This window comes from Hemiscyllium ocellatum, chromosome 6 (genome assembly GCF_020745735.1).
Source record: "Hemiscyllium ocellatum isolate sHemOce1 chromosome 6, sHemOce1.pat.X.cur, whole genome shotgun sequence".
Lineage (NCBI taxonomy): Eukaryota > Metazoa > Chordata > Chondrichthyes > Orectolobiformes > Hemiscylliidae > Hemiscyllium > Hemiscyllium ocellatum.
The window spans coordinates 78,684,709-78,710,557 of NC_083406.1; the positions used below are offsets into that span (position 1 = coordinate 78,684,709).

Here is a 25,849-nt window from a genome sequence, read left to right on the forward strand (position 1 = left end):
TCTCAAAATATCTTTACTTTAAAACAAAAATTTATGTCAATCCATTCTCATTCCTCATGAATATATTTCGTTCCTCTTTTGTGTTTCTGTGTGCATCGTATGCGTATATGTCTAGAAATTTCCATAAAATAAAATATATTTCGGTGTAGTGGCCATTTCTCATTCCATTACAGAGATTGAAAACCTATGGTTGCTAGATTGTCCTTAATTTTCATGGCCACAGCTTTATGCAATTTTAATTTTTTTAAGATTTGTGGTCTGGTTGCACAGAATAGCATAGAAATTGCAAAACCAATCAATTTATTTGGCCTAAATATTCCACGTTGATAGTTACCTTCAATGCAGGAGATAGTCCTAGTCCCAAGTGCCTACGCAGTTGCCAGATCCCTTTATTGATTTAGTGAACAGCAGTACTTAATAAAATATAAAACAATTCTACTTGGATTCTATTCTTGTTACGGTTTTACCTTATTTGCACTGCTATTGTTTGTATTCTAGGTTTCTTCAAAGGTACATCCAGAAAGAGACTGAAGGTCTGCAAGCAGCCAACCCAAATGTATCAGCAACCACCCAAGCCAACCGACAGAAAAAAATGCAAGAAATTGGCAGTATCATGAAATGTTTTATCCGATGGGCTAATAAAAGTGAGCAGAATATAAATGTTTAAAACATTTTTCTAATTAATTATTATTTTCTGATAAATGTTTTATTGCTATTTGTACTTTTAATTATGATCCGCACTGTATTATTTCTGAGCATTACTTACGACCTATTTGTATATTGGCTTGCATTTGTAAAATAAATACAAATTGCTTATTTAGTTCTCGTGCTGACCAATCAGGGTAGAAGAAGTGGGTGCTGCAAAACATTTGCAACGTTTTAGTTTTAATTTCTGGATGCTATACTTAAAATTACAAAACCATTAAAATGATCAAGTCCATTGAATTTAAGCAGTTCATTTTGGGTTAGAACTGTAACCTTGTTTCTTGCCTTTCTTATAGGAAGGTTTGCATTCCGTGGTAACCTCACAAACTGTTAGGCCCATATTTGTAATAGATACTGACAGTACAGACCAACTCAACCACCAGTGAAAAGTAGTGTTATTTATTTACATATCATAAATTCATACTTAACAAAATAATTTATTTGCAGATTCAAATGCCAATGAACGAAACATATTTTGACAAACATTGTTCTTTTCTTTCTTGTTTAACAATCTTAAAAATTAAGATTCAAAAAAGTCCTCTCATTTTTTAGTCTGAACCATGATGTTGAATGCTGAGCGCAGTGAGAATCGTAGCTGAGCTTGATTCTTACCTGCTGTTTATCACTGCAGAGTGAAGCAGAATTTTAAAAAAAATATTCTTGGGCTGAGGGCATCAATGATTAACCCATTCTTGATTGACTTTTGAAAAGTTGGCAGTGAGCTTCATTATTAATTCAGTTAAGTGCTTGTGTTAGAGGTGAAGTGAAAATTGCCACGATCCTAAAAACCACAGGCTGCTCTCTCAGAGAGAGTAACAACTGATGGTGATTTGCTCGCTGAGTTGGAAGGTTTGTTTTCAGATGTTTTGTCATCCTACTAGGTAACATCTTCAATGAGCCTCTGAATGAAGCACTGGTGGTGTAGCCCGCTTTCGAATTTATATGCTCGAGTTTCCTTGGGTTGGTGATGTCAATTTCCTGTGGTGACATCATTTCTTATAGTGATGTCATTTCCTGTTCTTTTTCTCAGAGTGTGCTAAATGGGATCCAAGTCAATGTGTTGATAGAGTTCCGTTGGAGTGCCATACTTCTAGGAATTTTCATGTGTGTCTCTGTTTGGCTTGTCCTAGGATGGATGTGTTGTCCCAGTCGAAGTGGTGTCCTTCCTCATCCGTATGTGAGAGTGGGTCATGTCTTTTTGTGGCTAGTTGATGTTCATGTATTCTGGTGGCTAGTTTCCTGCCTGTTTATCCAATGTAGTGTTTGTTACAGTTCTTACAAGTTATTTTGTAAATGGCATTAGTTTTGCTTGTTGGCTGTATAGGGTCTTTCAAGTTCATTAGCTGCTGTGTCAGTGTATTGGTGGGTTTGTGGGCTACTCGCTAATACCTATGGGCACAATATGCTAAAACGGGCCTGAAAATGGCTACTGAAGATGTTACCTAATCTGGTGACAAAATGTCTGAAAATGAACCTTCCAGCACAGCGAGTAAACTTGCATCCACAACCTCAACCTGAGCGACAAATCTTCTCTAAACTCACTAACTGATGGTGAGTTTAACTTGAGGGTCACCATGCCTCAGGCGAGGGATGAGGTGTTGAGAAGTTGGGCCTTTGTAATAATCACAACTGGTACAGGCATTGAACTTGTCCAGTATTTTTATAAATTCATTTATAGAATGTGGGCATTGTTGCGTGGCCAGTATTTTTTGCCCGTCCTTAGTTGCCCTTAAGCTGCCTCCACAATGCCACTGGAGACAGAATTCCAAGATTTTGACCTAGCAACAGTGAAGGATCAGCGATATGTCCATGTCAGAATAGTGAGTGGCTTGGAGGGGAACTTGAAAGTGGTGGTGTTCGCATGTATCTTATGCTTCTAGATTGAAGTGGTCGTGGGTTTGGAAGGTGCTGTCTGAGGATCTTTGGTGAATTTCTGCAGTGCATCTTGGAGAAAACACATACTGCTGCTATTGAGCATCATAATGGAGGAAGTTTGCTTGTGGATATAGTGCCAATTAATGTGCTGCTTTGTCTTGGATGGTTTAAGCTTCTTAAATGTAGTTGGAGCCACACTCATCCAGGCAATTGTGGAGTAATCCATCACACACCTGATGGTAGATGGTGGACAAGGTTTGAGGAGTCAGGAGGTGAGTTTCTCACCATAATATTCCTATCTTCTGACCTGCCCTTGTAGCCATTGTGTTTATGTGGTGAGTTCAGTTGAGTTCCTGCTCAACGATAACTCCGAGGATGTTGATAGTGGGGGATTCAGTGATAGCAACACTATTGAATGTCAAGTGGCAGTGGTTAGATTGTCTCTTATTGGTGATGGTCATAGCCTGGCACTTGTGTGGCACAAATGTTACTTTCCACTTGGTTGGCCCAAGACTGGATGTTGTCCAGATCTTGTTGCATTTGAACTTGGACTGCTTCAGTGCCTGTGTAGATGTGAATAGTGCTGAAACAGAATATTCTTGCTTGATCCTTTATAATTGCAATGACCTGGATCTAATGGACCTAGTGGCAGTGAACACTAGGATGTTCTCCACTATTGAAGGCCGCAATGGAATCAAAATGTCCAGGGACCCAATATACAGTGGAAATCAGAAATTGCAGTTTGCCAGAAATTGATCCAGCAGAATTTATGCTGGTGATTCCACTGGAACTTGTCAGCACGAAAGCTAGGGTTGGTTGCCCAGAGCTTACACAATTACTAACATTGATTTATTTAGGGCTGCGTCTCGAAAAACAAGAGGATTGTCAAACCATTCTAGCAAACCTTTCTCAGCTCAGTCCCATCCAGCTCTGCTCACATGTGTATGCCTCTCCTTCACCTACATCCTCCCTTTGAGGTAATATGGGAGTTTTGACAACTTGCCTTGCTTATTACTGTTCCATTCATAATGTTTCATGTAGGAGGACCACGGCTAAAGTGTCAGGACCTTCTGAAGCACATCATGGATACGCTGCAGAACAAATTTAGTTGTGCTGCTTATGGTACTGACTACAGCAGCATTCTGCTGAAGGACATCCTCTCAATTAGGAAGTACTGGTGTGAAATTTCCCAACAACAGTGGTCAGGTATTTTTTATTTGTTTCAAACTTCTGCAATTAGTGGATAGTTTTTAATGATTTAGAAAAGAGTTGGAATGTAAATGGTGCTAAATTCGCAATAATACTATTTTGTATAGGTATTTTTATGCTCATTGGTATGCTCTTCTTTCAGGTACCTGTTGTGGACATTGTACACTTTTGAATCTGATAAAGCACAGTTAGACAAAGTTTAAAACATACCATTCTTTCCTATCAATGTATCTCATCCCATCCTCAAGCATTCTTACTTTACCAGTGTGATTTTTTTTTCCATTTCCTGCCATGGTCATCCATTGGTCTCTGAATAAATTTTGAAATAGTACCAGTTTTGCATCTGGTAATGTCTGTGTTCACTTGTGACTGGACAATCCTCTCTGTGAATACTTCAGCCCCTTTTGTATAGTTAAGAGAAAGAAGAAAGTTTACTTCGTTTGGACTGGATTGACTTTGAATCCAGGTCAAGGAGGTGAAAGGCCATGTCTTTCAATTTCTTAATTTTTAATTAAGTCAATAGAGCAATAGTCAATTTATTTTGATGGTTATATATCACTTTTGAATGTGACCTCAAGTTATGGGACTCAGTGCAGTGTAATATTTTGTTACTGTTTAGCGAAATTCCTATCATGATCACAAAAATAAAATGAATAGGTTTATATAGATCACATTTTGCTTTCACACATAATATTAACTAGATCTCAGTTTTTTTACAAAATGCTAGTTGTTCTGAAAATCAGCTGGTGATAACTTTAATACAGTGGAGTGAATCATTCTTTGGAGAATCTCAAAAATAGAATTATCCAGATCCTTAAATATACCCGAAACTTCCTAACTGGTATGTTTTTAGTATTCTTATCAAGAGGGCCTGTTGTAGGGAATAGAATTAGAACTAAACCTGCCATTCTACAGGTTTAACAAATTAAGAATAATTAATAGCTAATGTACAGTTTCCTTCTGCCTTTCAGATTTAATGAACTTGTACTTCAAGATGTTTCTGAAACCGTCTAATGACACTAACCGGGTCCTTGTGGCCAGAATAATACATACTCTTGTCAGAGGTTGCTGTTTCCAGTGTGAAGGACTGACCTCCAGGCTGTTTGAGTTCTTTGCAAAGGCAATGCAGAATGCAAGGTAGTGATTTTTTTTATATATACATCATCTTAGGAATATAGACAAGTGTTTTAGTTGATAAATCATAATAGTTACCAGCAATACCTATTTAATATTGTCAATGACTCTGTGATTAATAAGTTCACTGTTGAACATGTGACATAGAATAATCAGTTTGTGTCACTGGTCCCCTATGATTATGCAACTTGTCACCTGAATCCCACAACTGACTTAAAATGTCTGATTTTTTTCTCCTTCAATCCCCCATTATGTTTTACTAAACTCCAAGATCCAGATCTCCCCATTCAATGCAGGTCGACCTGCAACAAGTGGGAAGCAAAGTGATGGACAGTGCCATCAAAAGTGTTATTGAGCAACACTTGGTGAGTCAGAACCGACGCTCAGGATAGGTTTGCCAGAGCCCCTCAGCTCCTGATCTCATTATAGCCTTAGCTAAAACATGGACAAAAGAGCTGAATTCCTGAGGTGTGCTGAGAGTGACTTCCTTTGATACTAAAACTGCGTTTAACAGCTTGTAGGAACAAGGTTTTTCATGTCTGGCCTCTAAGATTGTCGAGAGAGCGGTGACTCAAGAGGTGAGATTGAGATAATAGTGTAGGGAGTTGGGCTGCTGTGCCTATTTGTACAGCTTTGCTGTGACAGCTGCATGGTCACTGGACAGGCAACCAGCGGGACAGCAATGCAGAAAACGGTTGGTCTCACATACTTCTCAGTGTTGGTGTCCTCAGGATAGATTTGGAGCATACAATCAATTGGCAACTTACTATGTATTCCTTTGTGTTGGATGAACTTTCATAGCAATGACCTACTCGGCACACTTGCATTAAGTACTATCAGATTACCGGTATTGAATAGCCACAATACATTTGGAAGCTGTTAGGAGAGCCAGGACACACCAGGGCCATGTGTGTGTTAGTTCTGGCTGAGTTGATGGCACACTTACCTCTGAACTAAAAGATTTCAGATTCACTGTTTACTGCACAGCTTGATTGCCTAAAAAACAAGGTTGATGATCCTGTGCCGTCCAGAGAGACTATTGCCCCATTCGACCATCTTTCAGATAAGGAACTGAGGCTCCAAATGGATGTAAAAAAAATTCCTATGGTACTATTTCAAAGAAAAGTCCTGGTCAATATCTGTTCCTCAGTCAATGTTGCAAAAGTGAATTATCTGTTTGTTTTCACATTGTTAACTGCATTCTTGAGTGTTTTTGAAATGAAAAAGCTGGTTGAAGCAGAAGATCAAAGTTCAGTCAGAGGTTCCAACGTAATCAATGTGGTCCTTGAATAATGACTTCCACTTCTTGAGGCACCAACGTAGTGCTGCCTTTGAAGAAAACAGGTCTGACACCAGATAATCCCTGATATGATGCAGTGAAGATGTTGTGGACAGACAGGAGATAGGCTTATATCTTTTAAAATAAAGTAATTAAAATTATCTCTTGAATTGCATTTGTATTTCATTTAACAATTTTATTATAGTTTTTACTTGAAGTCTCTTCCAAAAGTCAATATTTGGATTTGATTGGGTCTGGAATGGACTGCTGGAAGATGTGATGGAGGCAGATTCAATTGGAGCATTCAAAAAGAGTATTGGACTATTATTTAAATAGAAACAACGTGCAAGGGTGTGGATTAGAGGCAGGAGATTGACACTGAGTCATTGGATTTCATTCTTGTTTTATGCTGAGACAGAATGTGAAATGATGTATTCTGCAAGAAATTTTCCCAGCGTAGTAAGAATTCCAAACACAGGAAGAAACAAGAAGCAGGAGCCCCATCACAGAGGAATACAGCTGATTTGAAAGGAAATTTATTCCTCAAAGGCCCCTTATTTATATGAAGCCATCTGTGTGTAGCGATTATAATGAGGTCAGCCAGGTGATCATCATATAATATGAGTACCCTGATTGGGGCTGTTAATCTCATTCAATCAGGGAGCCCTAACTGACAGATATAAATAGTATCAGAGATTTTATCTGAGACCTGACTCTGAGGAAGCTGAATCATTGTCATGTACTGTACACATGTAAATAATGGGGAACTTGGTGACAGGATACTGGCCTCGTGGAGTCATTTCAGAGAGAAAAAAAAGGGTGTGTCGGAGATTTTGTTCACTCTGAGTGCTGGCTCTGAAGATGCTAGATTAGTGTCAAGGACTTTCCACATGTAAGTAAAAGGTGATTTGATGATGGGATGCCAGCCTCTGTGGAGTTATTTCGATGTGAGACTGAGGATATTTAAACATTGAAATTATATTATTAAAGCTAATGGAATATTATACAAAATTTCCTTTCAGGTAAATAAATATCTGTTATAAATTATTATTTAAATATGATCTGCTGCTCTATTGACATGGACAATATTGTTTTATTCTTTGGGATTTGTGTGTTGCTGTTAGGATTAGTGTTAGTTGTTCAACCCTAATTGCCCTTGAGCTGAGTAGCTTGGTCGGTAATTTCGCAGGCAGTTAAGAATCAGCTGCATGTTGTGGATATGGCATCACACCTGGGCCAGACCAGGTAAGGATGATAGATTGGTGAATCTTTTCTTTGTGACAGTCAATGGTTGGTTTCATGATGACTAGTACTGATGACTAGTTTTCAATTCCGGTTGGTTAAAACATTTATTTGAATTTAAATTCTACCAGTTATGCTGGTGTTTTTGAAGCTGTGGCTCAGAATTAGCCTGGAGGGTTTGTATTACTAGTCAATTGATATCATCGTCACTGTGTCCCCTGGATTATATGCAGTATGGTCTCAATCAGCCAAGCTTTATTCTTCTGCACATAAAAGTTTTACCATGACTGTAGCTAAATGCAGTTTTAACAAAAGAACTGTATATTTCACTTTTCATTCTTATTTCTGTATTGCAGACAAGAACAAGTTTTCGCTGTTATTGAAAACATCATGTCAGCTCTCAATGTCTTTCTCAATGTGTGCGTAATGAACTGTCGTATTCGAGTGTGTAAACTGGGCGAGGAGGTTTTTCCAACACTGCTATGCATTTGGACTCAGAGGCGTCCCCAGGATTCCCTCAAAGAAGAAATCATTGAATTCTTCCGATTACAGCTTCGAGCTCATCACCCGAAAGGTGCCAAAGTACCAGAGAAAGGTACAAGGATAGATTAATGGAAGTTTTTAAGTTATCTTTTCTAATTCCACAGCCTGTGTTCTTGTACACAAGTTACAAACAATGCTGGGAAGAAAATATCTTGTTAAATTATTAATTTAAATTGTTTATTATCAGTAACAGTACATATATAGTTGTGTATGATTTCTTGAAGCTATCTGCATAGTGTTGATATATGCATTTTCATTTCACTAGTTGATAGCCAATTAATATGTCTGCCTTACAGTTGTAAGCAATGGAGAATTTTGCATATGAACAGTGAGTCTCACTGATTTTCTAAAAATCCAGGGACTGTTCTAAATCTTCGAAATATTGTTTGGGTTTAAATGTATTTAATTGCATATTTTATGTTTTTGTGCAATAGGTGCTTTTGCAGCTGACTGGTTGAAATGGCAAAACCTGCTTTATAGTCTTTATGATACAATTGTGAGTGAAGTGAGCCACATAGGAAGCAGAGGGAAATACTCAGGAGGGACGCGCCATGTTGCTGTCAAGGATAATTTAGTTGATCTGGCTGCTGATATCTGTCATCAGGTAAAGCAGAAATGAAATTCTGATTGGTTTGTTTTGGATTTTTGAAAACATGATTAATTTGTCGTATGAGGGTATCACTGGCTGACCAGCATTTACTGCCCATCTTTAGTAGCCCTTGAGAAGGTGAGCTGCCTTCTTGAACCACTGCAGTCTACCTGTCTTGTGTTGACCCACATTGACATAAGACCATAAGACATAGGAGCAGAAGTTAGGCTCCTCAGCCCATCGAGTCTGCTCTGCCATTCAATCATGGCTGATAAGTCATCCCCATTCTCCTTAACTCTTCCCATAACCCTTCATCCCATTGACAGTCAAGAACCTATCTATCTCAATCTTAAATACACTCAATGACCTGGCCTCCATAGCCTTCTGTGGCAGTGAATTTCATAGATTCGCCATCTCAAGCTGAAGGAGTTTCTCCTTATTTTCGTTCAAAAAGGTCTTCTCTTTCAAAGTTTGTGAGAAGATTTGTAGCTCGGGTGCTCGTTGTTGTGGTTCTGTTAGCCAAGCTGGGAATTTGTGTTGCAGACTTTCGTCCCCTGTCTAGGTGACATCCTCAGTGCTTGGGAGTCCCCTGTGAAGCGCTTCTGTGATGTTTCCTCCAGCATTTATAGTGATTTGTATCTGCCGCTTCCGGTTGTCAGTTCCACCTGTCCGCTGCAGTGGTCGGTATATTGGGTCCAGGTCAATGTGCTTATTGATTGAATCTGTGGATGAATGCCATGCCTCGAGGAATTCCCAGGCTATTCTCTGTTTGGCTTGTCCTATCATAGTCGTGTTGTCCCAGTTGAACTTATGTTGCTTGTCATCTGAGTGTGTGGCTACTAAGGATAGCTGGTCATGTCGTTTCATGGCTAGTTGGTGTTCATGGATGCGGATAATACAGGAAAGCCACACACACAGACCAAGTCCTGGACTATGAAAGCAACCACCCCAACACACATAAAAGAAGCTTCATCAAAGCACTATTCAAAAGGGCCACAACACACTGCAGCACACCAGAACTACAAAAAAAGGAAGAACACCACCTATACAATGTATTCGGCAAAAACGGATACCGCGCAATTTCATCAATAGATGCCTAAGGGAAAGACAACGGAACGAGGACATGCCGCAACCCAATGGACTAGCCACACTACCATACATCAAGAGCACTTCCGAACTGACAGCCAGTCTACCGCGACCACTAGGACTCATAACAGCACACAAACCAACAGCCACTCTCAGACAACAACTCACCAGGACGAAGGACCCGATACTCAGCATGAGCAAAACCAATGTAGTGTACAAAATCCCATGCAAGGATTGCACAAAACACTACATAGGGCAAACAGGAAGATAGCTAATGATCCGCATCCATGAACACCAACTGGCCACGAAACAACAAGACCAGCCCCACACACGGATGACAAGCAACATGAGTTCGACTGGGACAACACTACTATTATAGGATAAGCTGGAACTGACAACCGGAAGCAGCAAATACAGATCAGTATAAATGCCGGAGGAAACATCACAGAAGCTCTTCACAGGGGGCTCCTAAGCACTGAGGATATCACCTAGACAGGGGACAAAACGTCTGCAACACAAATTCCCAGCTCGGCGAACAGAACCAAAACAAGGTCTTCTCTTTAGTCTAAAGCTGTGCCCTCAGGTCCAAATCTCTCCTACCAATGATACACCCTCACAACATCCACTCTGTCCAGACCATTCAGTATTTTTAAGTTTCAACTAGATGACAACTACGCCCCCCCCCCCCCCCAATCCCCAGTCCTTCTCCCCACCCCCAGTCCTTCTAAACTCCATTGAGTATAGATTCCAAGTCCTCCAACGTTCCTCATATATTAAGCTCTTCATTCCTGGGACCATTCTTGTGAACTTCCTCTGAACACGATTCAGGGCCAGTAATCATTCCTGAGATATGGGGCTCAAAACTGCTGTTCCGGAGGAAATTCCAGGATTTTGATTCAGTGATGGTATAAGAACAGCATTATATTTCCAAGTCCTGACACTACTCTGACATGTTAACTTTCAACTTGGGAGGTGAGGTGTTAGTTAATAATAATGGGTTCAATAAATTTCACATCATAGGCAAGCCATTTATATATTTTTATGTAATCCAAATGTTGAAGAATACATTGAAGCATACAAATAATATTTTTACCATGTAGACCCTTAGGTGAATCTTGTTTAACCTATTTTTTGCTTTTAGTTGTTTGATCAAGGTACCAAGGTGTTTGTGTCTTCAGTAACAGACGTTGATACACCGCAAAGCCCTTCTCATCAGGGAACACCGAACAAACGTCGACGTGTTGAATTAGGATGGGAAGTGGTACGAGATGGGCTGCAAAAATCACAGAGTGATTTTGATATGGTACCTTGGTATGTTTGCTGTTAAAATTAGATATGTACTTTGCGCTGAATTTATTATTAATTGCTCCAAACTTTACATATTTGGATTTCATCATACATACCTATAGTCCACCTTATTCCCATTAGTGAGCCTATCAAATTTCAAGAAAAAAGGTGCAATTAACTGGAAAATTTTCTGTTCCGTTTGGTAGACCTGTCCAAGTCAATAAAGACTATGGAATTGGAATATTTTAAACTGTTGTGTACATAAAAGCTGCCCAGTGCTCCAGTAATCACTTTTTTTTGTTCCTTTTCTCAACTGTTACCCCCATTCAACCTGAGCAAAACATTATCCTGACTAAGAAATCTTTCCATCTCCCCTTTTTAATCTGCTGAAGGGTTCCCAGTATAATAGGCTTAAAAGAAAGAAACCTACGTTTACCAATATGTATTATCCCCAGCCTTCTTTCTGCTTGAGTGAGGAACTTAACTGGATTGACTCCTATATTCTTTGTTGTATTGGTTAAGCAACAATGCTATCACTGAAGGGAGATATGTTAGACATAAACAGTCAAGAAGTGAGTAAGAGAGCAAGCAACAAATGATAAAGCATGAAAGAAATAGGAATGAAGAAGAAAAACAGCAAAAGCGATGACCAAACGTAAAAACATAAGAAATAGGAGCATCGAAGTCGTTTGGCCCCTCAAGCATCCCTTCTATTCAACAAGATTTTGACAGATCTGCCCCAGATCTCAACTACTCTTTCATGTCAACTCATCACAACCTTCAACTCTCTGGCATTTCAAAACTCTATCTGCCTCCAATTTAAATACTTGCCTCTCGACATGCACTACATTCTGGGAGAAGAAATTCCTTTACATCTGAATTTTAAATGAGTGTCACTTTGATCTGTAACTATGTTGTCCAGTTTGAGATTCCTCCACTAGTAAACATCTTCTCAACAATTACCCTGTAAAGCCCCCTCAGAATGTTGTAAGTTTCAATAAGATCGCCATTCATTCTTCGAAGCTCTTTTGAAAAAAAGCTGAGCCTGTTTAGCTGTTCTTGATGTGTCAACCTCTTCAAGCTGTGGATCAGCCAAGTGAATCTCTATTGAAAAACCTCTGCTACCAGTATATCCTTTCTTAAATTTCTGGATCAAAATTCCAGGTGTCTGGCCTTCACCAACATTCTGTATAGTTGTAATAAGACTTCCCTATTTTTGAGCTCCAATCTCCTAGCAATAAACACCAAAATTCCATTTGCTGCCTGAGTTACTTGCTGCACCTGCATTGTTAACTTTGTTTAATACACAAGAACACGCAGATCCCTCTGCAACATTTTGGAGACTCTTTCTCTATTTAAATCATATCATACTTTCTGATTCTTCCAAATAATGTGCATAACCTTACATTTTCTAAGTTTGTGAAGCTCTTTTAAATGTCCTGCTATATTTCTTCCTTAATAATGGACTCTGGCATTTTCCCAGCATCAGATATTCGGCTAACTGGCCTACAATTTCCTGCTTTTGGTTTCCCTCCCTTTTTGAATAGGAGCATTTCTTTAGCAGTTTTCCAGTCTATCAATTTCTGGACAAAAGTGGAGGAAGACATTCACAGAATGTATAATGTATTATGCTTAAAGAGCCCTACCAGTTTTTCACTTATCCATGACCATCAACCAGATTTGGAAAAATAAAAAACTCCGCTTCTAATTAGACCCCTGGACATTGTACTTTCTTTTTTTAGATTTAGATATCTCCTGAGCTGAACTAAAATTTAAATTTGAATTTTAGAATTTATTGATGAAATATTTAAATTTAATGAATAATAATATGTCATAAATGATACTATAATTTGATTTCATTTCTTAGGTTACAAATCACTACAGTTCTGGTTGCAAAATATCCATCAAGTGTACCCCGCAATGAGCTTGTTCTTATTCTGACCATCTTGCACCAGATCCTCTCTCAGCAGAGACGTGGAGAGAAAATTTCTTATGTTCTTTGCTGTCTCCGTGAGATTGCTGTGTGCCAAAGTCAAAAGTCAAACTTGAGTAGTGCCCAGAAATTAGAGCTGCAGAAACTCTGGACCAAGATCTGGGCCATCACACTTCGGAGTATCAGCTCGCAGCAGACTGAGGCTGAAAGCTTTCAGCTGCTAGAGGCTATTCTTCATGGAAACCTGACTGTTCCAGACAAGGATTTCTGGAAAATCTTTTCATCCTCCACGTGCCAACCATCCAGGTGAGTCTAGTATAAGCAGCCGTTAGTGTAGAACACAAAACAGTACAGCTCAGGAACAGCCCTTTCAGCCCACCATGTCTGTGCTGACCATGATGCCATTCTAAACTAATTCCCTCTGCCTGCACATGGTCCATATCCGTCTTTACTCTGTCTGGTCATACGTTGTCTAAATGCCTCTTAAACGTGGCTAAATTATCTGCATCTACCACCTCCCCTGGCAATGTTCCAGGCACCTGCCACCTCAGGTGTAAAAAAAGAAAACTTGCCTCACATATCTGTTTTAAACTTACCCTCTCTCCCCTTAAACCTGTGTTCCTGAGTATTTGATATTTCCACCATGGGAAAAAGACTCCGACTATCCATTCTGTCCGTGCTCTCATAATTATATGTTCTTCTGTCAGGTCGCCCCCTCATTCTTCAGTGCTCTCGTGAAAACAATCCCCGTTTGTCCAACCTCTCCTTAGAGATAATATAGTCCAATACATTCTGATACATCTCTTTGCACCCTCCCCAAAGCCTCCACATCTTTCCTATAGTCTGATGACCAGAGCTGCACACAATACTCCAAATGTGGTCAAACTAAAGTTTTACATTGCAACATGACTTGCCAACTTTTATACTCTTTGCTCCCACCAGTGAAGTCAAGCATGCTGTACACAACCTTTATGACCTCATCCATTTGTGTTGCACCTTTCAGGGAGCTGTGGATCTGCACCCCAAGATTGTTCTGTTTTTCAGTGGTCCCAAGGGTGCTGCCATTGACCTATACTTTAGCATTTGACCTCCCAAAATGCATCACCTCACATTTGTCTGGATTAAACTCCCATCTGCCATTTCGTCACCCAACTTTCTAATTGATCTATATCCTGCCGTATGCTCTGACACTTTCCACAACTCCACCATTTTTTGTGTTGTCTGTAACTTGCTAATCAGGCTACTTACATTTTCAACCAAATCATGTGTGTGTGTGTGTAAGGTTCCAGCACTGATGCTTGCGGAATACCACTAATCACAAATCTCCAGTCAGAAAAATACCTCTCCATAACTACTTTCTGTCTTTTATGACCATGCCAATTTTGTATCCACTTGACCAACAAAAAAGATTTGACAAGGTCCCTCATGGTAAGTTGGTCCAGGACATTAAGACACACAAGATTCACAAAGACCATGTAGGCAACATCCACTGCCCTCTGTCATCAATTACCTTTGGCACTTGGTCAAAAAATTACAATTTGTGAGACAAGACCACCCCCTCTCAAAATCATGCTGACTATCCATAATAAGTCCATTAGTTTCCAAATGCGAGTAAATCACGTCCCGAAGACTCTTCTCCAATAAGTTCCCTACCAATAATATAAAGCTCACCAGCCTATAATTTCCTGGATTATCCCTGTTGCCCTTCTTAAACAAAATAACAACATTGGCTATACTCCAGTCTTCTGTGACTAAGAAGGCCACATAGCCCTCTGTCAAGACCCCATAAATCTCTTCCCTTGCCTCCCTCAGTATCTTGATGTTCACAGAGTATGAGCATTATTGACTAGGCTGCCATTTATTGCCCATCACTAATTGCTGTTGCAAAGGTGAGCTACATCTGCAAAATCTGAAAAAAATCCCAAGTGATGACCCAGTGTAATTAAGCTGTATGAAAGATGCAAAATTGAAAAACTATTGCATTAGTATGCAGTAGATTTTTTTAAAAAAATTTTGTTTTCTATTTTATGTATATATAAGAACTTATACTCCAAACTTGAGACTTTTCATTTTAAAAGTAATTAACAGAAAGTTGTTCAAAATTGTTCTTAAGCTCTGCAGTTAAATGTCTGTCACGAGCATTGGCAAAATGCACTTTACCAGACAAAGTGGATGGTGTAGCTGAACATTATCTAATAACTACGGGTGACAGACCACAGACGCTCAGAGAAGCAATAATGAGGTGGCTACTGGGATACCGAGCAGATGAAGATGTTGAAGAAAATGTGGCACTTCCATCTGCTATCTGCAGGTTGGTCAATTAGTTCTATAAATTGAAGCTGCAGGATGCTATTTAGTTATTCAGTAATAAATGGACATTGAATTTTCCAAGCTTAAGTGATGTCTAAGTCTGAGACTCAAATGTGTAATCAGCCTGTTAATCTCTGGGATTGTCTTTATTGAACAGAATAGAATGAACTTCATATTTCAAAGATGGTTGTAGCTAATTGGAAATGTTCAAAATTGTTGATGAACGAAAAAGGTAAATATCCCATTACTTAATACGAAAGTTTTTAAAGACAGATTGATCAGAACAAACACGTTGTTATCATAATTAGGCATTTCTGGTTTATTCCTCAGGGACATTACTTTTAAAAGTTGTATTGAATATCTTTAGTAACAAATTCAAGGTTAGCATGTCTAATTTTACTTGAATAAAGCCTCCAATATCTGGAGCAATCTTAATTGTTTTAAACCCCACATTTGCACATGAATTACACTAATACATAAGACCGAGGAGCAGAAGCAAGGCATTCAGCCCAATTCTTCTCCATTATTCAAGGAGATCATGGGTGATCTAATAATCCTCAGCTCTACTTTGCTGCCTTTTACCCTTAACCTTTGATTTCCTCACTGATTAAAAATCTGTTTATCACAGTCTTAAAAATACATAAAGGTGACCCTTGTGTTGTCATGACGGTGTCCCAACCTCCGAGCCAAGAGGTTCAAGACGCATCTGCTCTAGAGATGTGTAATAACATCTCTGAAGGGGTTGATTAGAAAATGTTTAAAACAAATACGTTTAATTTCCCAACGTCAATAGTCCTCTGCAGTAAGGAATTTCGCATATTCAGTATCCTAGAAGAAAATAAATTCCTGCTCATATCTGTTTTAAAGGGTGATCCTTATTCTGAAATTATACCCACTGGTTCTTCATCAGGAATGAGGCAGGGGGCCTCCAGGGTGGAGAGATAAGTTGGGGGGGAGCTGGGTGAGAAGGTAGCAAAGAGTACAATAGGTGAATGGGGGTGGGGATGGAGGTGATAGGTCAGAGGGGAGGGTGGAGCGGATAGGTGGGAAGGGAGATTGGTAGGTAGGACAGGTCATGTGGACAGTGCTGAGCTGGAAGGTTAGAACAAGGGAAATGAGGAAACTGGTGAAGTCCACATTGATGCCCTGGGGTTGAAGTGTTCCAAGGCGGACGATGAGACGTTCCTCCTCCAGGTGTCGGGTGACGAGGGAGCGGCCATGGAGGAGGCCCAGGACCTACATGTCCTCAACAGAGTGGGAGGGGGAGTTGAAATGTTGGGCGGTGGGGTTGATTGGTGCGGGTGTCCCAGAGATGTTCCCTAAAGCGCTCTGCGAGGAGGCGTCCAGTCTCCCCAGTGTAGAGGAGACCACATCGGGAGCAACCTGCTCTTGATCTCTTCATTTCCAACTGCTGCCGAGACATTAACCGCCTCAAAATGTCTACCCCGCTCCCCCACTCCAACCTCTCTCCCTCTCAACCTTACCATCAAACCAGCAGATAAAGGGGGTGAAGTAGTAGTGTGGCGCACTGACCTCTACACCGCTGAAGCCAGACGCCAACTCGAAGACATCTCCTCCTCCTACCGCCCCCTCGACCATGACCCCACTCTCCATCACCAAACCATCATCTCCCAGACTATACAGAACCTCATCACCTCAGGAGATCTCCCACTCACAGCTTCCAACGTAGTCTGGGAACCCAGCACTGCCCGATTCTACCTCCTTCCCAAGATTCACAAGCCTGACCACCCTGGCCGGCCCATCGTCTCAGCGTGCTCCTGCCCCACTGGACCCATCTCCACCTACCTTGATACTGTCTTATCCCCCTAGTTCAGGAACCCCCCACATAGATTTGAGACTACACCCACGCCCTCCACCTCCTCCAAGACTTCCGTTTCCCCTACACCTCCATCCGCCATGGCCAGGGCCTCCAAGCCCTCCGTTTCTTCCTCTCCCAGCGTCCCCAACAGTACCCTTCCACCGACACTCTCATTCGTTTGGCTGAACTGGTCATCACCCTTAACAATTTCTCCTTTGAATCCTCCCACTTCCTGCAGACCAAAGGGGTAGCCATAGGCACCAAATGGGCTCCAGCAATGCCTGTCTCTTTGTTGGCTATGTAGAACAGTCCATCTTCAGTAGTTACACCAGCACCACTCCCCACCTCTTCTTTCGCTACATTGATGACTGCATTGGCACCACCTCATGCTCCCGTGAGGAGATTGAGCAGTTCATCAACTTCACCAACACATTCCACCCCCGACCTTAAGTTCACCTGGACCATCTCTGACACCTCCCTCCGCTGCCTGGACCTCTCCATCTCCATTAATGATGACCAAGTTGACACCGACATTTTTTACAAACCCACTGACTCTCACAGCTACCTGGATTACGCTTTCTTCCCATCCTACCTCCTGCAAAAATGCCATCCTGTATTCCCAATTCCTCCGCCTCTGCCGTATCTGCTCACAGGAGGACCAGTTCCACCACAGAACACATCAGATGGCCTCCTTCTTTAGAGACCACAATTTCCCTTCCCATGTGGTTGAAGTGCATCTCATCCACATCCCACACCTCCACCCTCAAACACCACCCCTCCAACTGTAACAACGACAGAACCCCCTGGTCCTCACCTTCCACTCGACCAACCTTTGCATAAACTGCATCATCTGCCGACATTTCCACCACCTCCAAACGGACCCCACCACCAGAGATATATTTCCCTCCCCACCCCTTTCTGCTTTCCGCAAAGACCATTCCCTCCGTGACTACCTGGTCAGGTCCACGACCCCCAACAACCCACCCTCCCATCCTGGCACCTTCCCCTGCCACCGCAGGAATTGCAAAACCTGCGCCCACACCGCCTCCCTCACCTCCATCCAAGGCCCCAAAGAAGCCTTCCACATCCATCAAAGCTTCACCTACACATCCACCAATGTCATTTATTGTAACCATTGTTCCCAATGCGGTCTCCTCTACACTGGGGAGACTGGACGCCTCCTCGCAGAGCGCTTTAGGGAACATCTCCGGGACACCTGCACCAATCAACCCCACCGCCCCATGGCCCAACATTTCAATTCCCCCTCCCACTCTGCCGAGGACATGCAGGTCCTGGGCCTCTTCCACCTCCGCTCCCTCACCACCCGACGCCTGGAAGAAGAACTCCTCATCGTCCGCCTTGGAACACTTCAACCCCAGGGCATCAATGTGGACTTCCCCAGTTTCCTCATTTCCCCTCCCCTGACCTTATCCCAGTTCCAACCTTCCAGCTCAGCACTGTCCTCATGACCTGTCCTATCTGCCAATCTCCCTTCCCACCTATCCACTCCACCCACCCCTCTGACCTATCACCTCCATCTCACCCCCACTCACCTACAGTACTCTTTGTTATCTTTTCCCCCGCCTCACCCCCAACTTATCTCTCCATCCTGGAGGTTCCCTGCCTCATTCCCGATGAAGGGCTTTTGCCCCAAACTTCAATTTTCCTGCCCCTCAGATGCTGTCAGACCTGCTGTGCTTTTCCAGCACCATTCTAATCTAAACTCTGGTTTCCAGCATCTGCGGTCCTCACTAAGTGATTTACTTATGTGAATGTAATACTTCCAACACCCTGGGGGTCTTATCTGATTCTGTGCCCTTCTGAAAATTCAAAGCTATGCATCTACTGCTTCCCCTTTATCTAAACTGCCTCAAAGAATTCTGATAAAATTTGTCAGGCGTGATTTCTTCTTCGTTAAGCCACGTGAATCTGCTTGGCCATATTATCTATTTCTAAATGCTGTGCTATTATATCCTTAATATATACACTCCCAAATTTTCTATATTTCCAGCTTTGTGTAGTTTTAATTCAGATTTCCAATTTCTGTAGTTTTTTTGCTTTTGCATTATTCTTTGTTTGCTCGTGGTAAATATCATGCTTGCCTCATTGTTTTAAAAGGGATTTTCCAAATCAGCTTATTTCTCAAATATTGGTTGTTCTGACGTTGAAGGACTGCAAAGCAGGGATGGATTTTTTTCACTCACCTTCGCCAGAGAGGTAAGCAGAATAAATATACTAGTAGAATCATTTTAAGTATTTGAAATGGCTATTTCAGTTGTGATTCTGCTTCACCTCAGATGTTTCTAATATAGCAGCAAAAGTTTCTAGTAATATTCCAAACTATTTTTCCAGCTCAGAATAATTTCAAATACAACTGGCATTATTGTGCAAGATTGGTGGTTAACAAATTACAATTGAAAATGATTTCAAAATGGTTTGGCAACTGTAGTTAATGTTGATTCCACATGCTGAAGGCTACAACCATATTAGAAAATAACATGCTTCTCCAATTTTTTTTTCGGTGGAGGAGCTATAAATAAAAATTCCTGATGAAGGGCTTATGCTCGAAACGTCGAATTCCCTATTCCTGAGATGCTGCCTAACCTGCTGTGCTTTAACCAGCAACACATTTTCAGCAGGAGCTATAAATAGAAAATATAAATTCTAGATTTAAATTTGAAGTTAATATTGGGGTTGGATTACCACAGTCAAACGTGTTAGAATGTGTAGTGATGTCAGAAATGAGATGGAAGACTAATTTATTTTCCTTTACAAAAAGAATGCACCAAGCCTTCTGTAGTACATCAGACAAAAGTAATGCACTTGACAAAATGTGTAAGCCTGTCAAGAGTATACAGCTGTATAAACATCTTGGCCTGGATCTGATAAAAATTTGCCAGGTAAAATTTCAGTTCATGCAGAGTCCAGGCACTTGCCTCTGCCCCCATCCCTTCCCCACACATAGACAACATGTGCATGTGCACCTATTTTGTCTATTAATGCTTTACCTGTGATGGGACCTTCCCTTAATGTATAATTGAAACTTCATCAACTTCATCTGTCGTGTTGTGTCTGAGAACAGAATCTGGTCTGGCTGTGATTCTGCCATTCATCTTGTGGGCTTAAAGTATGTGGAGAACAGTTACTTCGATGAGGTATCCATGCTGAAACAAGGAAGCATCTTCAGGCTAAGGAGAGGGAAATGAGTAAACTACAAGGGTGCTTTTTGTATAAATCCAGATTTTGATGCAGAAATGAGACTGTTTAGAAAAATAAATCACAAAAACTGGAAAAATTTATCTGTTAAATCATAGAACAAGTTACTGAGAGTTGAGACAAAGGAAATGAGAAAAGGGAAGGCTGATCTAGGTTTCTTCTTTTTCGAAGGTTCAAAATAGATCATAATTTGAAACAGAGCTGTACAGCATGCAAACACGCCCTTTGGCTCAACTCGTCCATGCCAACCACATTTCCTAAACTGAACTAATCTTATTTACCTGTGTTTGGCCCATATCCCTCTAAACCTTTTCAATCCATATACTTATCCAATTGTCTTTTAAATGTTGTCCTTGTACCCACCTCTACTACTTCCTTTGGCAGCTCATTCCATATACGCACCAGTTTGTGTGGAAAAAGTTGCCTCTCTGGTCCCTTTTAAATCTTTCCCCTCTCCCCTTATACATAAGATCATCCATCAGCCTCTGGCGTTGCAGGGAAAAAAGCCCCAGTCTCTCCTTCTAACACAAACCTTCCAGTGTTGATAACATGCTTGTAAATATTTTGTGAACCCTTTCCATTTTAATCACATCCTTTCTAATGGCAGGATGACTAGAATTGTATGCATACTCCAAATGTGGCCTTGCCAACACCTTATACAGCTGTAACTTGATGTCCCAACTCCTGTACTCAGTGCTCTGACTGATGAAAGCAAGCATGCCAAATGTCTTTCATCACTCTAGTCTATCTGTGATGCTACTTTCAAGGAACTGTGTGTCTGCACCCCTAGGTCTCTTCGTTTGACACACTCCCCAGGGCTCTACTGTGTAAATTCTGCCCTGGTTTGTCTTGCCAAAATGCAAACCTTGCATTTAACTGATGGAACCTCCATCTGCCATTCCTTGGCCCACTGGCTCAGTTGATTAAAGAACCTCACAGGCTCATTGTATTCTTCGATAACCTTCTTCACTGTTCACTATGTCACCAATTTTGGTGTCATCTGCAAACTTACTAACCATGCCTTCTAGATTCTCATCCAAGTTGTTTATATAAATGACAAACTACAGTGGACCCCCATCAATCCTTGCCGCCAGCAGTGGTCACAGGCCCCCAGTCGGAACAAGCACCCTCTAACACCACCCTCTGTCTCCCACTGTCAAGCCACTTTTGTATCCAATTGGCTGGCTTTCCCTGGATCACATGTGATCTAACTTTTCTAACCAGTCTATCAGAGGAACCTTATCAAAAGCCTTGCTAAAGTCCATGTTGACAATGTCTACTGCTCTGCCTCCATTTGTCTTCTTAGTCACTTTTTCAAAAGGTTCAGTTGAATTTGTGAGACATGATTTCCCAATGCATGCAAGTCCTGTCTCTCAGACTTCTCTGCAACAACTTACCAACCACTGATGTAATACTCACTGGTCTGTCGTTCCCTGGCTTTTCCTTGCAGTCTTTATTGAATAATGCCACAACATTAACCATGCTCAAGTCTTCCAGCACCTCACCAGTGGCTGTTGACGGTACTAATATCTCTGGGGCTGTCAGTTTCTTCCCTAGCTTCCCACAATGTTCTGCGAAATACTTGATCAGGTCCTGAGGATTTACCCACCTTTTATGTGTTTTAAGGCACCTTCTCTTCTCTAATGTGAACCCTTTTCAAGACACCATTATTTATTTCCTCAAGTTCCCAAGCCTTCATGTTTCCTCCAGTAAATACTGACACGAAATACTTATTGAGGATCTCACCCATCCCCTGTGGTTCCACACATAGGCGGCCTGGTTGATCTTTAAGAGGCCCTACTCTCTCCCTAGCTGCACTTTTGTCCTTTAATAAACTTGCAGAATCTCTTTGGATTCTCCTTTACCCTATTTGCCGAAACTATCTAATGTCCCCTTTTTGCTCTGCTGATTTCCCTGTTATGTGTACACCTGCACCCAGTATACTCCTCAAGGGATTCACTTGATCCCAGCTGTCTATACTTGACATATATCTCCTTTTTGACCAGAAACTCAATATCTCCACTCATGCAGTGTTCCCTCTTCCTGCCAGGCTTGCCCTTCACACTAACAGGAATATGTCCTTGAAAATGTCCCTGAACACTCTTGATCTTGATTTTGAAAGCCTCTCACTTGCCAGATATCCATTTACCTGTGAACAACCTCCCCTAAATCAACTTAGGAAAAGAATTGCTGTCTCATAACCATCAAAATTGGCCTTGCCCCAATTTAGTACTTCAACTTATGGACCAGGCTTGTCCTTTTCAAAAAGTGTTTTAAAGCTGAATTGTGGCCACTGTTCCCAAAGTGCTCCCTCACTAACACCTCAGTCACTCAACCTGTCTTGTTTCCCAAGAGAAGGTCGAGTTTTGCCCCTTATCTACATATTGATTGAGAAAGTTTTCCTGAGCCTATGTTTCCTGGAGGTCGCCTGTCTACCTGACTGAAGTAGTGTGACCACCTCCCTGAAACTACTATTGATCACATTCTCTGCCTCCTGTATGATTCTCAGTGCTTCCAACTACTACTCCAACTGATCCTTGTATCTGAAGGGAGCTGCAGCCAGACACACTTGCTGAAAACATACACACTCTTACTGCTCCCTGATCTTCCACATCTGACAGGGAATATAGAATATGTTTTAAATATAGAAAAATGACAAAAGTAACTATGCAATTGAAATAGAAAGAAGTAGTTATTCAGATCACAATAACTCAGAGTAATGACAATGCCAAAGAGAAAGGCTGCAATACAGAGTATGATAAACAGACTGTCAGGAGGAGATAGTGTGTGCAAATTTAAGACTAAATGAACAGATAAGAGGTTACAACAAGAGTAAGAGTATAAAACAAGAGACTTGATATCAGAATGCATGTCAATATTGCGTGCCAAACAAATGAACTGAATGCACAAGTGGAAATAAGTATGATCTGGCACATTACTGAAACATGGCTGCAGGATGACATAGATTGAATATTGAAAGAAAACAGGACATTTTGGAAAGACAGGAAGCTAGGAAAAGGTGGAGGGAGGCTGTTTTAGTTAATAAAGATGACATCAGAATAAAGAGAGATGACCTAAGGTCAGAAAACCAGACTGTGAAAATGATTTGGGTGGAGAATTCACTTGTAGGAATGGTGTAAAAGCTCCCTACCAGTAACCATATTATAGCAGAGTCTAAATAATTTTAAGGCTGAGGTTGATAGATCCTTGATAAGCAAGTGGTATAAGGATATGGAGATAGGCAGGAATGTGGATTTGCGGTTATTAGATTACTTACAGTGTGGAAACAGACCCTTCGGCCCAACGAGTCCACACCGACCCACAGCTAACACTATATGCAATTTAGCATGGCCAATTCACCTAACCTGCACATTTTTGGACTGTGGGAGGAAACCCACGCAGGCAATGTGCAAACTCCACACACACACAGTTGCTGACCCAGGTCTCTAGCGCTGTGAGGTAGCAGTGCGAACCACTGCGCCACCGTGCCACCCAGATCAGTGATTAACTGATGATCTTAATGGTAGAGCAGACCCAAGAGGCCAAATGACCTGATCTTCTCCTTGTACACGTTTGCTTAGTTCTGCAGAGGACAACAGAGTTCAATAGCAGTGCTAACTAAGATTAGTAAAGAGTGATCGGGTTTTAATGACTTTATTCTTATCATTGTGAACTATTAATAAACAACAGTAATGTTTCTGTACTTTCCAAGTATATTTGCAGATAAAAGCCCAGATCCAGATGCCAAAGATGGCACAGTTTTTTCAGAAACTGAACAGCTTTTCCTGCAAACAACATTTGATGAAACTCTAAACTACAGTAGCACTGTTGTATCACTTCAAAATAAGAAATCTGTTGCATCAAGAATAAGTGTCAAACATACTTTGAAGAACAAACTGGAGGAATATTTATTATCATTGATTGAATGTCTGCATTCTGCAATGGTAAGTGCTAACAATGTGACCTTGCAGAAGATATTTTTTCCAAACCTTACATTAAACTTTGGTTACATTGTATGGAAGGCAAGGAAGAGAACGAAAGTGAATTCATGCAACCTGTGTCATGAATATCCAAAACAGTTAACAGCTAAGTGCTACAATTGAAACAGCGTTCTTGCCCATTGATAATATGTTAGAAAGGGAATGTATTTTTTATTCATTTGATCATTCATATTAGTTACGAATGTAATGGCAATCCATTTGGAAAAATTAATTCACACACTCTCAAAATCCTCCAATTTGAGGAAAGGAATTGACCCGAAAATTCAGGTATTTCTGAAAATGTGAACGTTTAACCAAGCGAAACACTGTTTTCAGTGTGCTTATTTTCCCCTAGGCATTGTAATCTTTGAAAATATTGTGCAGGGATTCTTTACCTCCCAGGAAAGAGGGGCCTGTTAACTTTGCAACTAAGTTTAACAAATTCAAGAACAACTGTATTCCACCATCTGTCAAATGCTCTCTCTATTTTGCGCTTACATGTGAAATATTAAGCTGTGCAGAATCAGGTGAAGCCACTTAGGAAAGATATGGAAAAATTACTTTAGTTTAACATATAAAATTAAGAGAAGCTATAAAAAGGCAAATTCATTTTTGTTTAAAATGCATGATTCAAACTTGGATTTTTAATTTATTGTTGATTTTGAGGAAATTGTGATGGCAGTATATTTGACCTTAATAGATAACAGTGGAGCTGTTTAGCTTAGCTGGCTAATATGTGGTTTAGAATAATGTCACCTGTGCATTAGGATCTCCTCATCGTCTTGAAAGTGGAAGGCAATGGCAAACAAAAACAGCCAAGGAAATGAATGAAGCATCAGCTGACACCCAGGACCTGTGCTTGGATCAAGTACGCATGAATGAATAATTGTGTTTAAAAGCTCATAAAGAACATTTATAATGAAGTTAACTTGTGCAACCCTAGCAAATGTCTTATGAATAAGTAGAGGATTTGATATCTTTACTGTGTTAGTCTACATTTCATGACTCCAAATCACTGTTAATGTCTGTATTTTACTTATTGTTTTCAGATGGTTCCTCCAGAATGCCAGGTTCGCTGTGCAGACCTCATCATTGGTGTACTCCAGGGATATGCTGATGTTGCTGTCACCAGTGAGGGTGATGCATATGCATCTGTTCTGTTTCAGAAGGCAAAGGTATATTATTGAGATCTGGCTTCTAAGTTCTTGATTTAGAATCTGAACAACATGTCAAAGGCTGTCACATAAAAGTCTAGAACATGTGTAATTTCTTAAAAAGACATAAATTCAATCCCTTCAAAATGATTTTGAAAGCCTTTCTAAAAACAGCATTTCACCATTATTTCATTTTGAAGCAAACCTTATTGCCATTAGGCTGGTACTAATGATAGTAGAGTTAGTAAACTTATAATGCTGAAGTTTGGTTCAGAGTTTTCTGTCGATGAATGGAGCCGTGTGTGCATGTATGTGTGTTGTGTTGTGTTTTGTATGTGTGCGCATGTGTGTGTTGTTGTGTTGTGTGTGTGTATCCGTGTCTTCTTGTTTCCCTCTCTATTATCTCCCTTCCATTTTTGGAAATCTCTGTTTCTCTTTCTTAACCCCTTCTGTCGCCACCAAGCCGTGGCAGCGACAAAATACAGTTT

The 25,849-nt window shown here is 40.8% G+C and overlaps 1 protein-coding gene across 1 annotated transcript in view; it reads left to right on the top strand.

Annotated features, from left to right (window-relative positions):
• Positions 1–25,849, top strand: part of atm (ATM serine/threonine kinase) — a 165,897-nt gene that overhangs the window by 14,133 nt on the left and 125,915 nt on the right. Inside the window, exons 4-14 of the mRNA XM_060826966.1 lie at positions 499–644; positions 3,622–3,786; positions 4,761–4,926; positions 7,801–8,039; positions 8,422–8,591; positions 10,804–10,973; positions 12,817–13,188; positions 14,996–15,193; positions 19,130–19,228; positions 23,940–24,171; positions 25,257–25,382. Of these exons, the coding sequence (XP_060682949.1) occupies positions 499–644; positions 3,622–3,786; positions 4,761–4,926; positions 7,801–8,039; positions 8,422–8,591; positions 10,804–10,973; positions 12,817–13,188; positions 14,996–15,193; positions 19,130–19,228; positions 23,940–24,171; positions 25,257–25,382 (2,083 nt within the window). The remainder of the gene's footprint in view (positions 1–498; positions 645–3,621; positions 3,787–4,760; positions 4,927–7,800; positions 8,040–8,421; positions 8,592–10,803; positions 10,974–12,816; positions 13,189–14,995; positions 15,194–19,129; positions 19,229–23,939; positions 24,172–25,256; positions 25,383–25,849) is intronic.